Here is a 13,355-nt window from a genome sequence, read left to right as displayed (position 1 = left end):
ATTTTGATAGTCGACGTAATCGTGACTAGTCGACAAATCGTGGCAGCCCTAGAGAGCAATAATGTGAAGTCATTAGTTGCTGAACTGGAATGACTTTTTTATTGCCCATTTGTTGCAGTGTTCATTGAATCGGTACCGAAATGTGGCTGATTTGAGACTACCTCATTACTTTGGCTGACAGAGTGCAGACTAATACTACTACCAGAAAAAGAAAAAAGGAAAAAGACCTGATTTATTGTATTTCTATCAGTCATGCTGCACAAGCCTAATTGAGCACTTCTCTCTTGTTTTTGTTTTTCCTCTCCATTTTCTCCTTCCTCAGGGGTTTGTGGCTGTTGCGGGGCACTCAGGCCTCGGTACAAGAGACTGGTAGACAACATCTTCCCAGAAGATCCAGAGGTGAGAAGTGACTCTTTCTGTTTTTTTATTAATACCTCATGTTGTCAAAGTCAAATACCATTCGTCTACATAGTGTAGAGTTACATATAGAAATCATTTGGTGCTTTCGTATCTGTGGATAAAAAATAACTGGGGTCATTGTACGTTAAGGATAAAAATTGAGCTTTGCCAGGTTTAGCTGGTAGGATCCATCTGTGGTCGCTTTGCTTGCAAATATAAATAGTTATGGCAATTTATATTTAGGAGGATTTATATTGAGCTACATAACTGCCTTCTTCAAAGCTCATCTTTCCTACCATTTTTCTGATTTACTGAGATCTGATGCAGATGACTCATAAAGGGAATTAATCTGGGCTGAGACGAAGAAGCTGATTTGCTCTTCATTACTGCCTCAATGCTGCTGCAGTAACCCACTTTACCTTTTAGATCTATGGTCTGCAGTACAGCGGCATAGTTATACTTAACTCTTTTTCCCCCCCCTGCTTTTTGTCTCTGTGCACCTGCTTATTGTGCTCCAAAATGAAACCTGCAGTGGCTGAGTCTGTAACTAATGGTGCTCCAGCAGATTAGGCATAATTAAGGAGTCTGATAATGTTGACTCGAAATTGTGTCACATCGTGTGAGCATGTGAATGTGTGTATATATGCATTTATTGAAATACTTGATGGTAAAGAAGTTAAATATAGCAATGTATTCTTAGGTTTGTATGTATTTGTTTTCTTTTTTACTTGTCTTTGCTAAAAAATAAATTTGGAAAAGAATTGAGGTCCTATTTAATTTGTAAATGTGCAGTGGCTGGGTAGTGAAACTGGAAAATTCTGAAATGTAGCGACCAAAAAAAGCTACTAATTTCACTGGTGCTTTTTCTGTCTTCTCTTAAAAATTGTGTTGATGGTTTGGATGAGAAGCCATGTTTGTAGGTAAACTTAACAGTCAAACTGGTTATTGCTCATTAAACTAATTTCAAGAAGATGGTAGTTGGTAGCGCATTCTTCGTACGCAGGTATGACAGCAGATGTGCTCTCTTAGATTGAATTCAGATATATAAAAACAATGACTGCATCCTGTTTTTGTGCATGCTGTGACATTACCACTTAGGCACTTACATTAAAAGGGGCATTGTTATTGTTCATCCTGCTAAAATGTGTCCCTTGGTTAGAGACACATCCCCAGCTAACATGAGTGAGTTGTTTTGAACATATTGTGATGTGCTATTTTTTTGTGCGTGTAAATGGCAAATTATATTCATAACTTATAACAATAAAAGGAACAATTATGTACAGGATGCTTGGGTTGTATAAGTAGTTCCACTGGTGCTCATGTCTTCATCACAAGATTTATCATTTTACAGAGAGTTACCCATTTTCATTTATACAGTGTCTATGAAAGTAACTTTTTTTTTCTGTTAATGTGGGTACAATATTGAGAAAAACAAATTACACCTTCTTCCAGTTCTAAGGTTTTATGTATCAAGACAATAAAAATCATGTTGTCTTAAGTTGTGGAAATTTGCTAACACAAAGCAAAGAAAGAAAGACACCAGCAATTACCTTGGAGAAGTAATGAGAATGAAGCCATTTGCCAACAGTTGGAACTTCATCATTGTACAGGAAGAAAGATTATTCGCAAGTGGAAAGCTTTCAGGGTGGTTTCCAAACTTCTCAGCAGTGGATATCGTATCATCTCAAAGTCAGACTGTCAGACACCCCTCCTGCAACCCCCCCCCCCGCCATCTCAGACTCTAGCAAATTTAAATGTTAAAGTTCATGACAGCACAATTAGTAAAAGGTTGAACAAGTATGGCTTGTTTGGCAGGGTTACCAGAAAAACGCTTGGTAACCCTCTCTAAAAAGGACATGACAGAACAGCTTATGTTTGCGGAACTGAATCTGAACAAACCATGCGACTTCTGGGACATGACCTTTGGACAGACAAGACCAAAATCAAGCTCAAACACCTCATACCAACTATCAAGTGCAGTGGTGGAGGGGTGAAGATTTTGGCTTGTTTTGCGGCCAAAGGACCTCTGCAGCAGTCATTGAGTCAACCATGAACTATAGTATAGCAACTAAGTATTCTAGAGTCGAATATGAGGCCATATGTCTGACAGCTAAAGCTTGAATAAAACTGGGTCGTTCATCAGGACAATACTCTCAAGCACAGCAGCAAATCTGCAGCAGAATGGAGGAAAAGGAAAAGAATCAAGGTGTTGCAGTAGCCCAGTATAAGTTCAAAGCTCAACCTGATTGAAATGTTTTGATGGGACCTTAACAGATCTGCGCTTTTATAAAGACAAGTGGGCCAAAGGTTGTCAGAGACTAAAAACAGTTGTGACTTTTAAAAGCTACAGAAATATGAGGTGTACTCTTTCTTTTTTGTAACACACCGCTCATGTCTTGTCCGGATGTGTAAAACCTTCAAATTTTATTTCATTCACTCCTTTCTTCTTTTTCTTTTTTTTTTCTTTGGTCTTGTCCGAATGTAAGTGAGATCTCAGAGGACTGTTGGTGTTTTTAGCTCTCTCTTCCCCCAGACCAAACTGAAGAGCAGTAAAGTAGGTCAAGGGGAAAAGTAGGAGTTAAAACCTGATGATCTAGTTATACTCATTGATTTGGGGTTTTTAGAAATGAATAGATTTATATTTGTCACTAAACACACACAGTTGCATTAGAGAAACATTTCTGGAACAACAATTTTATAAATTATTATCCCCATTGACATAAAAAAAGCTGTAAAAGTAAACCGAGCCAAAGCCTGTTAGTGAACATTAACCCATGTATGTAAATCCCATCGGACAATTTTTTTTTTTTTTTTTTTTAAATTCTGGGTTAACTGATCCTTTGGATTATTGCAAAGTGTCCCACTTTTGCCGTCTCCCTCTGTCACCCACCTAGGATGGTCTGGTCAAGGCCAACATGGAAAAGCTGACATTCTACGCCTTGTCAGCTCCAGAGAAGCTGGACCGTATCGGAGCCTACCTGTCTGAGAGGCTGTCAAGGGATGTGGCTCGGCATAGATACGGGTGAGCTTCAACTGTAGTCTCTTAAACATTTGGTGTTTGTGCGTCTTTTGTGTTTATTCTTTGCCACATATCAGTTTATTTAAATCTAGCACAACTGAAGCTGTAACATAAAAATTCTGGGAAGATTTTGAGGTGGCTTGGCTGTTGGTAATAGGAAAAATGGTGCTTGTAATATCCTTTCATCAAAGAGATTTGTTCTGATCTCTGCATAAGATCTGAGCTTATCTAAGCGCTTAAGACTGTGCTGTAAAAATCCTTCTTTGTATTCTGCGTGCGTGTTCTTGACCCTGTTTCCTCGTTACATTCGAAACTCACTGTCACTATCTTCGCAATATAACCAACAAGACATGGAGGAAAATGGGTCTGTTTTTAATAAAAAAGAACACGATTGGTTTGGGTTATGCGTTGTGATGTGTTTGTTCAGTCTGCACTTACTTTATATTCCAGTGAAGTTGTTTTTCTCTGAGCACCCTGCAATGATTCTCACAAATGCAAACAGCCTGTACAGATTATATTTACACTTGGCAGAGTCCAGCTGAATATGCTCAGTCTCCAGAGTTTGTCTGGGAAAGCTTATCTTATTTTGATTTCTTGCAGGCACAGACTACATTTATCTTCAGGGTTAAAGTGACTCTCTATTCTCTCTTTTGCCATTCCAGGTATGTGTGCATAGCCATGGAAGCCCTGGACCAGCTGCTGATGGCATGTCACTGCCAAAGCATCAACCTGTTTGTGGAGAGCTTTCTGAAGATGGTGCGCAAGCTTCTGGAGTCAGACAAACCCAGCCTGCAGATCCTAGGAACCAACTCAGTGAGTTTCCAGGATTTCACTATTGCATTATATCAGTTTGATGACTCCCATTGTTTATAATGAACCACCAAAAACAAACAAACAATCAAAAAAAGAAGACTGGTAGCTGCATTTCTCTGTCAATTTTGCTTTGTGGAAAAATAGGTTTGCATACTTGTCTTATATCTACAACAGAATTAAGTGCCTGTAGTATAAAATAGTAAAAGTATGGAAAACAAATCAAGGGGTGCAATGTTGCTGGATGTTAGTCCTTTCATTCAGATTATATTATTGGATTTTAAACATAGACACTTCTTTAGTTGATTTACAATTTAATAATCAAGAAAACTTGCCTAGCTATAATGTGTTCTATCTTTTCAGACACAAGTCAGCTGTTTTAGTGATATAAATTTACAGAAATGCTCTCACACCCAAGCTGTTGGATGTTAATGTGTCTTAGTTTCTAAGCTTTCCTGCTGCAGCAAATACTGCCCATTTGAGTGGATTTAGAGGTATTATCTGAAATTGACAGGGTGCATTTACTTTCCTGACGTGATGGTAAAAGGCGAGAGATGTTAACCTTGAGAGAATACTGTGTTGAGAAAGATCAGAGCTCAGGGACGGAGTGGTAGGCAGAGAGAAGTGATGAGTATCTTCTGATGTGGGAAGCAGCTATCAGCACTGTCTGCTGGGTCAGGAGAGGACACGTAAAGGAAATCAGATTAGCTTTAGACTATACGGCCGATGCTCTGCAGTCATCTGTGCAGGCTGATGAGACATGCTAGCTTGTCGCTGTCATTCTGTCTTGCACACTTTTATAAACCCAAAACACAAATACAAAGCCTGACACACTCAGCAAGTAGAAGAAATTTATATATACACACAAAATAAAATTATATAATGTGTGTGTGTGTATGTAGAGCACATGCCTATGGGACAAAATCAGGCCCTTCTTAAAATTTAATCTGGCTGCCAGGTTGTAGCTGTGACCTGCATAGCCTTGTGCACATGACAAACTAAACAGACCTCCTCCGCACCCGCAAGTTAAAAAGCTGCATATGATAGAATGCTTAATGAAATGGAAAATTGAATCTAAAGACAGTTTCAAGTGAGGCCAGAGACTGAGTAGCTTACCTCTTTACTGAGTTTAAAAAGGCCCGTGTATTAATTTACCGTGAGACAATTTCTGTTACCAAATAATATAATTTGCAATGTTATTTTATGTTTGAATTCACACACCAGCAAAGACATGAAGACACAGAACAGAACCTTCAAAAAGTCACTGAACTGAAAAGTGCTTTGAAACTCCTCCATGATATGTTTTGAGTGCAATCTCAAAGTGATGAGGCTTGAAAGGGAAGTCTAAACTGTATGGTGCAGGTAAACTGTGCAACAAAGATCTTTTCTTTGTTATTTTAATTAAACTTCCTATCCACCTGTCAAGCTGTGGTGTTCAGACCTGTGAACTAGGCTAGGTAAGACTTCCCGACATATGTGCAAAAACAAAATTAAAGTTTTATTGCATCAGGATGTATTTTGTTGTATTAAATGTGCTCAGTACTGCCAGTAGGTGTCAAATTCAGGCTTGTGAAACAGGTTGTTGTTAGTTGGCTGTATTGTACCGTTCTTATAGAGCCATAAAGCTACGTGCACACTCATCACACAAGGCTTTGTGACTAAAGGCTGGTCAATTGTGGACATTCCTGGTTCTGGTTGCCTAGGTAACTATAATTTATTTACTACGAGGTCATATGTCACTCATTGGTAGCTGCTTCAGTCACTCCTCTGGGAATAAAAATGTTTATCTCTGTGCCCCCTTCTTTTCTCACACACACACACGCACACACACACACACACACACACACACACACACGCTTTGCATCTCCAGAGGTTGTTTTACCTGTAGTTGCTTGAAGTCGCCAAATGCCCTTGGCTTTCTTTGACGCTCCCAGTGTGGACATTGCTTGAGATCTTCAGTTGTTCATTCAAGACTATATTTCAGTACATAAATGACGCTATACCTCTGCATGGTATACTAAGCATGAGGGCCCCGAGCATGTAAAAGTTCCTGCCCTAGTTCTGTGTGAATCACACAGAAGTGACACCATGTGTACAAACTGTAAACTACATTGAATTGACATAAATTACACAAATATTAAGACCAGCCAAAACCATGAGCAGCTGCCATACAGCTTCTGACTGTCTTTGTGTGCACAGTGTAGCTCATCAGAAGCAGGTCAGAGTCAGAGAGAAATGAATTAAAAGGAAGATTAAAGAGGTTATTACAACAGGACTCAAACTTGGCCAGATATTGTTGCACTCTGTTTCTCTGACTAAAACCTTCACTAAACCTTGTACTCCTGAGAAATCTCTAACACAGCCCTGAGCACCAGACCTATTGATTGTGTCAGCCTGCTTTTATTTCTTTGGAATCTGTGATTGAGATGATGGAGGTTTTCTCTGTTTTCTATTGCCTCTGGTTTTGGACACTATGCTAAAATTCTATAACTAACTGAAAGCAATAAGAAGAGTTTCAGCATAGTTGATACATTAATACCTGGAAGCTGCCCATCATTACTGCCAGTAACACTGGGCAGCTTCCAGGAATCAACTGTGGCAGTAAATTGCTGCAGCAGCTGAGCGGCTTCACAGGAACTGTTATCGGCTCGCTTCATTTAATTTGAAGCGAGGATACTTCAAGGATACTTCATTAAATTTCAAAAACCACTCCATGCACTCATTCTCTACACAGGAAATGATTCAGCAAGGACGTCATTAGATGCTAATTTTCTACACTTCTGTGTTACTTTGCATGGCATAATTATGATTTTCTGTATTGACTTTTTATGATGTAATTCTTGATTCACATAGTATCATGATCTGGCTTGATTCTAAAGAAATTCACTTCATAATCTATTAATTGGAGAGTCGTGTGAAGCTAAATGTCAGCCTGTTTACTTGGTGACATTTTCTTGCCCAGTGGGAAAGCCTCCCTCTGCCCTGTGTTTTTCACTTTTAATCCTGTGTTAAGAGAGCTCTAGTTTGGCTTTAATTTACCAGATATGCACCACTCAGATCTCAGGTTATTGGGCTTGGGCTTTTTAAGGAATGGGCATATTATTGTAAATCTTTTAGGCTGAAGTGTATCTGTATGCTATTAAAACTGGATGTCTTTTTTTCCCCTGTCTTACCTTCTTCTGTCGTTAGTTTGTAAAATTTGCCAACATAGAAGAAGATACGCCATCGTACCACCGCAGTTATGACTTTTTCGTGTCCCGCTTCAGTGAGATGTGCCATTCAGGCTATGAGGACCCAGACATCCGCACCAAGTACGTAACAGAGACGCTCGACTGCAGTAGAGATGGAGTTGTTAAATAAGTGCTATTCTGAGTCTACATGGGTAGTGTTTATTTTTAGTTTTTATTCCTTTTTTGGACATTTTCTTTTGTACACTTAAAAAAAAAAGAAAAGAAATGTTAAGTCATTGCTTTCTATTGCTGAAAATAGACTGTAAAATCGTTTGACAAATCAAATATAGCTTTGACATGGAAAAAAAAGAAAAGAATAAAAAACAGCAATTCAAACAACAAAGCTAGGTGCAAATATAATTTCCTAAATATGGTTACCTATTTATAGGCCGAGTAACCAGTCAGATGGTTTCTGTGTGCGTGTGTGATTGTTGCTGTAAGGATCCGCATGGCAGGTATCAAGGGTCTTCAGGGTGTGGTGAGAAAGACAGTCAATGATGAACTGCAGGCCAATATCTGGGACCCTCAGCACATGGACAAGATTGTCCCCTCTCTGCTTTTCAACCTGCAGAGTGGAGAGCGTACCGAGAGGTGAGTGAGTGCAAACAATAAAATGCAAATGTGGATTACATATGCAGCAGAGTAGATGTGCTCCATTAGCTTTTCAGTGTAACGTATTATATTAAACATTAACCATTAACCTCCTAGTACCTGGCGTCCACACATGTGGACATCACATTTTGGGTTATTTAGACCAAAATACTCAATTTTGCTCTACAAGGGCCTGATATCCACTTACGACGACATTATACTGCTATTGTTCTATCAAAATTTTAAACGAATATGTGGCTCTCATTTTTCTTAGAAACAAAAATTAGGTAAAAAAAATATCTGGTAATTCTTTGGGTCCTGATGAATGTAAAAACAATCAGCCCAAATATCAAAGAGAAATTAAAAATACATGCTGTGGTATAATAACTAAGATGAGGCTTTTCATAGTGCTTAACTGGACATGTGAACTTCAGTGTAAGCGTTTCATAAAAATCATCTGGTCCATACCACTTCTGAAAATTGAGTATATGCAACCTCAGATGAACAATAATATATGACATATTACAGTGTGCTATTGTTTATTTAATACAAATTAAGCCAAAATGCAGAAGCATTGTGTGAAAAGCACCCTTATTGCTTTCATAACAGTTAAGAGGGTAAGTAGCAACTAGCTCCTGCTAATAAATTTGATTATTTGCTCATCAGTGAATTTGAGAACCTCTATAAAGGCAGTGGTTTTGGCAGTCTGCAGGACTGAAGCGTTTGGCTGAGAGGGGAAGTTTTTAGCAGTGATCTTAGGTAAGTAATTGCTGCCACCCATCAATAAGGCCATATCCAATCAATTTGAAGTCCATCCTTCCACAGTGAGAAAGATTATTCACAAGTGGAAAACATTGAGGACAGTGGCCAATCGTCCCAGCAGTGGACCTCCCACCAATTTATTCAGCCAAGCTCAGAAAATCTGCAAAAAAACCTAAAGCTTAAATGTTGAAGTTTATGACAGTGCGAGGGTTACCAGGAGAAAGTCTTTTCTGTCTAAGTTGCTCACAAAGGAGCTTAAACACACCATTTAACGTGTGGAGAGAAATTTGTTGAGTTAACAGCAGCTAGTGTTGACCTGCCTGCCTTAGATAACACAATCCAGATACACGATAGCCAACTGGTGTTGTTTGTCTCACATTAGGCCATATTTGTCCTGGCTGTCTAGCCAGCGATCACCCATGTCATTCATCATCACTGTCATCACCGACAGCTCTGTTTCCCCTTTTGGACATCTGGTAACCCACCCAGAGCAGCCAAGAACAAGGAAACCAAGACACGTGGTTCAGATTCCAAAGAGAAAAGGAGTGAATATGAAAGGAGGAAAAAGCATGCACAGAAATATTGCAATGGGTGAAGAATTATAGCTCACAAACACAGAGGTAGAGGATGCCAGCAGCAGTCTGGAGTTTCTCTCTCTTGGCTGTATTACACATACTCAAATTCACTTTGACGTCAATGCCGAGATCTGAAAGTTAGGAAAGCAAAGAGGGAGGGCAGCAAAAAGAACATTGGGAGATCTGGTGAAGGATAGATAATGGAAATTAGAGTGATAGAAATGGGAGAGTTATTCAAAGACGGAGACAGACAGATTTATTGCAACAGGGAGTCACATTTCATTCTCAGCTTCTCTCTGCTCTGTGTGTTATCCCCCTGCTGTGCATCCTCATTTCCTCTCACACTGGGTCTAGCTTGTCATTACCCACAGCAATCAGTACAGAGCCTAATTACCTTACAGATGGTGGATTTTCAAATCACGTAAAGATCAGCTTTAGTCAACCTTCTGACAGCTGGGACTGGGAAAGTTTATTGATGCAGATGACAGAAGCTCTCTGGACTTTGTTTTGTGTTTAAACTTCAAGAACACATGAGGATTGTTTGTAATGTATGTAGTTGCCTAAAAAAAACAGAAGCTTGTTGTTCATCTGAGGTATTTTTCACATAGACTCATAAACAGCACATCTGAGATCAGGTAGCTATAGCTAAGTTCGCTTTTTCAAATACTGGTGATGCAAATTTGTCCTCACAGCAGATGTTTACTTGAGAGAGATTGCGCGGGATGAAACAACCTTTTTCTGCCACAATGCTTTGTAACCACTGAACAAATAAAGAAACTTTAAACAGCATGATATTTTTTTTTTCTGCAGCTGACAGAAAATATCACTGAAAAACCTCACTGACATCAGCTTGTGTGCTCTTGCTAGTTTAGTGTGTTTTACTTTATTTAATTTTTTTTAATTTTTGCGTATTTTAGTTTTGAATACAAAAGATGGGGCAGGAACTCACATTTGCTCCACGGAAACAGCAGGCAAGATGAAAGAGTTAGGCTTTGAATAAATAATGTCATCATTGGTGGACTACCCGAGGCTAGTCAAGACCAAGATGGAGCTATGGCGGATGTTTTTAACTATACATGAGAATGAAAAAGGGCTGGACACGAGAGCGAGAGACCACACGATTGACATGAAACGTTTGCGTGTACAAATTTGGACACAGTACGTAAATGCGTCAAACTGCAGACAAACTGCAGACAAACTGCAGAGGGTAAAGTCAGCTCAGAAGCACAGCTGCAGAGATTCAGCCGTACAGACTGTGTTTGTGTAAGAAATAGAGCATTTGTTGAAATGTCATTATATTAAGTTAATTTCAGTGCCTTGCCTGTTCTCTGTTCTCTCTCTCTCTGTCTGCACCCTCCCAATTTGCCTTCCTCTGCCTCTCTCTGCTCGTCTCCTCCCTGCTCCCCCCCCCCCCCCCCCCCCCCCCCCACTCCTCTCCTTTTCTGCTTCCTCACCCTCATCGCTCCCTGCCAGCCGCTCTCCCTCTCCGCTGCAGGCATCAGAGAAGGAGAAGGAAAGCCCGGTGGAGCTGACGGAGCGCTGCTTCAGGGAGCTGCTTGGACGAGCCGCCTATGGCAACATCAAGAATGCCGTCACGCCCGTGCTGATGTGAGACAACCAAACAGTCGTATTCATAAGAAATAGCCTCTGTTTGTGATGTGTTCCTGCATGCGGTCGTGTGGTTTGTTTGTTTTTTTGTTTTTTTTAAACATAGTGAGTAAACTTGAAGACAACGCTGCATGTCAGGCGCATCTTAATCTTTACACTAATGGGCACGTGGGGCTGTGACAAGGTCAATGCAAGGTTATGGAGTTGTTCTTGAATTGTGACTGCATGGTTTGCAGATGGGACATTTAAATTCTATATTACTGCATTTATTTTTGCAAGACGTGATCTTATTTAAGTTTTTCTTTTTTGTTCTACCAATACATTTCTGATTTTTTTTTTTTTTGTATTTGAATTTATCCATCTTGGTTGTTCCTCCTGAAATTAAGTATTTTATCTGTCTTAGCCTTTTCCTGTCCCCACATTTGCCCATGTGCGGGGGCTGTGCAGGGGTGTTTTGGAAGTTGTGGCTGACCTTTTAGTTGGCAGGTACATAAGTTAATAGATTGGATATAACAGTATGAATATTTCAGGCCCTTGCAAATAGAGGTAAATGTTGACTACATTATGGGTTTTAAAAATGCCCAGTTTTAGGTACTTTGTAGTGCCTCAATGCCTTTTTCTTCATTTCTGTTCCCATGTCCTACACACATTTTCCTTGCACACTTATATTTTACATTTATATTGTTAAGCAAATCCGTTTTAAATTATCTGTCAATTTTAGTCTCAGCAGTCGTGTGCTCAGCTTAATTGCACATTTTCCACGTTCTATCAATGTCAGATTGAGAGAATGTTTTTAAGTATTTAATTACTTACTGTAAAGCAAACCGTATGTCATAGTAAGTATTTATCTGTGCACTACTAACTCCTATTTTCAGTTTTACATTCATTCTTAAACCCAGACATGATGTATGCTGTCTGGGCTAAATGCGGTCTTTATGCCTTACTGCTCTCCATCATCCCTACTGCTGTGTTATTACATCCTGTGTATCCAACCTGTTTCTCTTCCTCTGTTCATAACCCCACAGGCACTTAGATAACCACTCTCTATGGGAGGGAAAGACCTTTGCAGTGCGTTGCTTCAAGATCATAATGTACTCCATTCAGGTGAGTGATACACTGCCATGATATCCTTCACAGCCTTACCCTTGCCTCTTTTCTCTGTCTCACACTCTGCTGACTTCATTACTAGGTTGAAATGGAATATGGAAAACTTTTGTATGAATTTTTGACCACCATGTTTTTTTTTTTAAATCTTTGCAAGTGGTTATTGCACATTTTAGTGGTGCAAAGAAGAAATGTGCTTCAATATTCATGAAGTTCTCACTGATTTCAATTTGGGCTTCAGCCTATTTGCTCACAGCTGTGGTTCATTTTGGGCCTGAATGAAAAATGCAAAAGGAGTAATGCACTTTATCACCAATATCCAGTTTTTAGTTTGCCATTTAATTAAGCGTATTACTTCAATACAACAGTTTTCTGTCACTTTCTCTCTCACTCTTTTTTTCTTTTCTGTATTTTTCTTTTTTTCAAGACAGGTCAATAATTTCCTCGGTTTTTTGTTGTTTTTCTTTCAGTCCCAGCACTCACACTTGGTAATCCAGCAACTTCTCGGTCACCTGGATGCGAACAGCAAGAATTCAGCCACGGTGCGAGCTGGGATAGTGGAAGTCTTGCTGGAAGCAGCTGCCATTGCAGCCAGTGGTTCTGTAGGTAAGTTGCAATCCTCCAAGGTCATGTAAAGTCATAAACACATAGAGATGTGAATGTTTTTTTTTTTTAACTATAAACTGTGTATTTGCAGGTCCCACAGTGCTAGAGGTGTTCAACACCCTGCTGCGGCAACTTCGTCTGAGTGTAGACTACGAGCTAACCGGCTCATATGACGGCAGCACCAACATCGGCACTAAGATCATCAAAGCTCATGAGGAGAGGCAGCTGCAGGAGGCTGTAATCAGGACCATTGGTGAGTCTGAGTGCTTTGTATTTGTTAGTGAGGGAGTGTTTAGTAGATGTATGTGCAAGTAGTAATTGTTATTACTAGGTATGTGTGTGACTATATGTGTGTGGATTGCTGCAGATGCTATTTGGCAACAGAATATTAGTTGGTTATATTATTATTCAACTAGTATGTTCCCATGCTCCAGCATGGTTTGGCCTGTTTTTGCTGTTAGTAAATGATAGGATGCTTTTATAATGCGTTGTGTGTAGGTGCATTAAAGCAAAAAAACAAAAAAATCACAGCTCATTTTAGCCTGTGGTTGCATGGTTGCCAGGCAACCTTATAGCGTCATAATATATCACGCATAGTTTCTGGATATAAACTACATGTTACTGCTGTAAAATAAAAATGATGTAATACTT

General features: G+C 39.6%; 1 protein-coding gene across 7 annotated transcripts in view; it reads left to right on the top strand.

Annotated features, from left to right (window-relative positions):
• LOC309689225 (protein EFR3 homolog B) overlaps positions 1–13,355 on the top strand; it is a 35,082-nt gene that overhangs the window by 14,644 nt on the left and 7,083 nt on the right. For all 7 annotated transcript variants that reach the window (XM_082505503.1, XM_082505501.1, XM_082505502.1 and 4 more), the window contains 9 exons: positions 323–399; positions 3,294–3,421; positions 4,081–4,231; positions 7,418–7,539; positions 7,900–8,049; positions 10,860–10,994; positions 12,020–12,098; positions 12,569–12,704; positions 12,796–12,957. In XM_082505503.1, coding sequence (XP_082361629.1) covers positions 323–399; positions 3,294–3,421; positions 4,081–4,231; positions 7,418–7,539; positions 7,900–8,049; positions 10,860–10,994; positions 12,020–12,098; positions 12,569–12,704; positions 12,796–12,957 — 1,140 coding nt within the window. The remainder of the gene's footprint in view (positions 1–322; positions 400–3,293; positions 3,422–4,080; positions 4,232–7,417; positions 7,540–7,899; positions 8,050–10,859; positions 10,995–12,019; positions 12,099–12,568; positions 12,705–12,795; positions 12,958–13,355) is intronic.

Source organism: Aulonocara stuartgranti (assembly GCF_965226115.1).
Source record: "Aulonocara stuartgranti genome assembly, chromosome: 15".
In the NCBI taxonomy this organism is placed as follows: domain Eukaryota; kingdom Metazoa; phylum Chordata; class Actinopteri; order Cichliformes; family Cichlidae; genus Aulonocara; species Aulonocara stuartgranti.
This window is presented reverse-complemented; position numbering and strand designations above follow the sequence as displayed.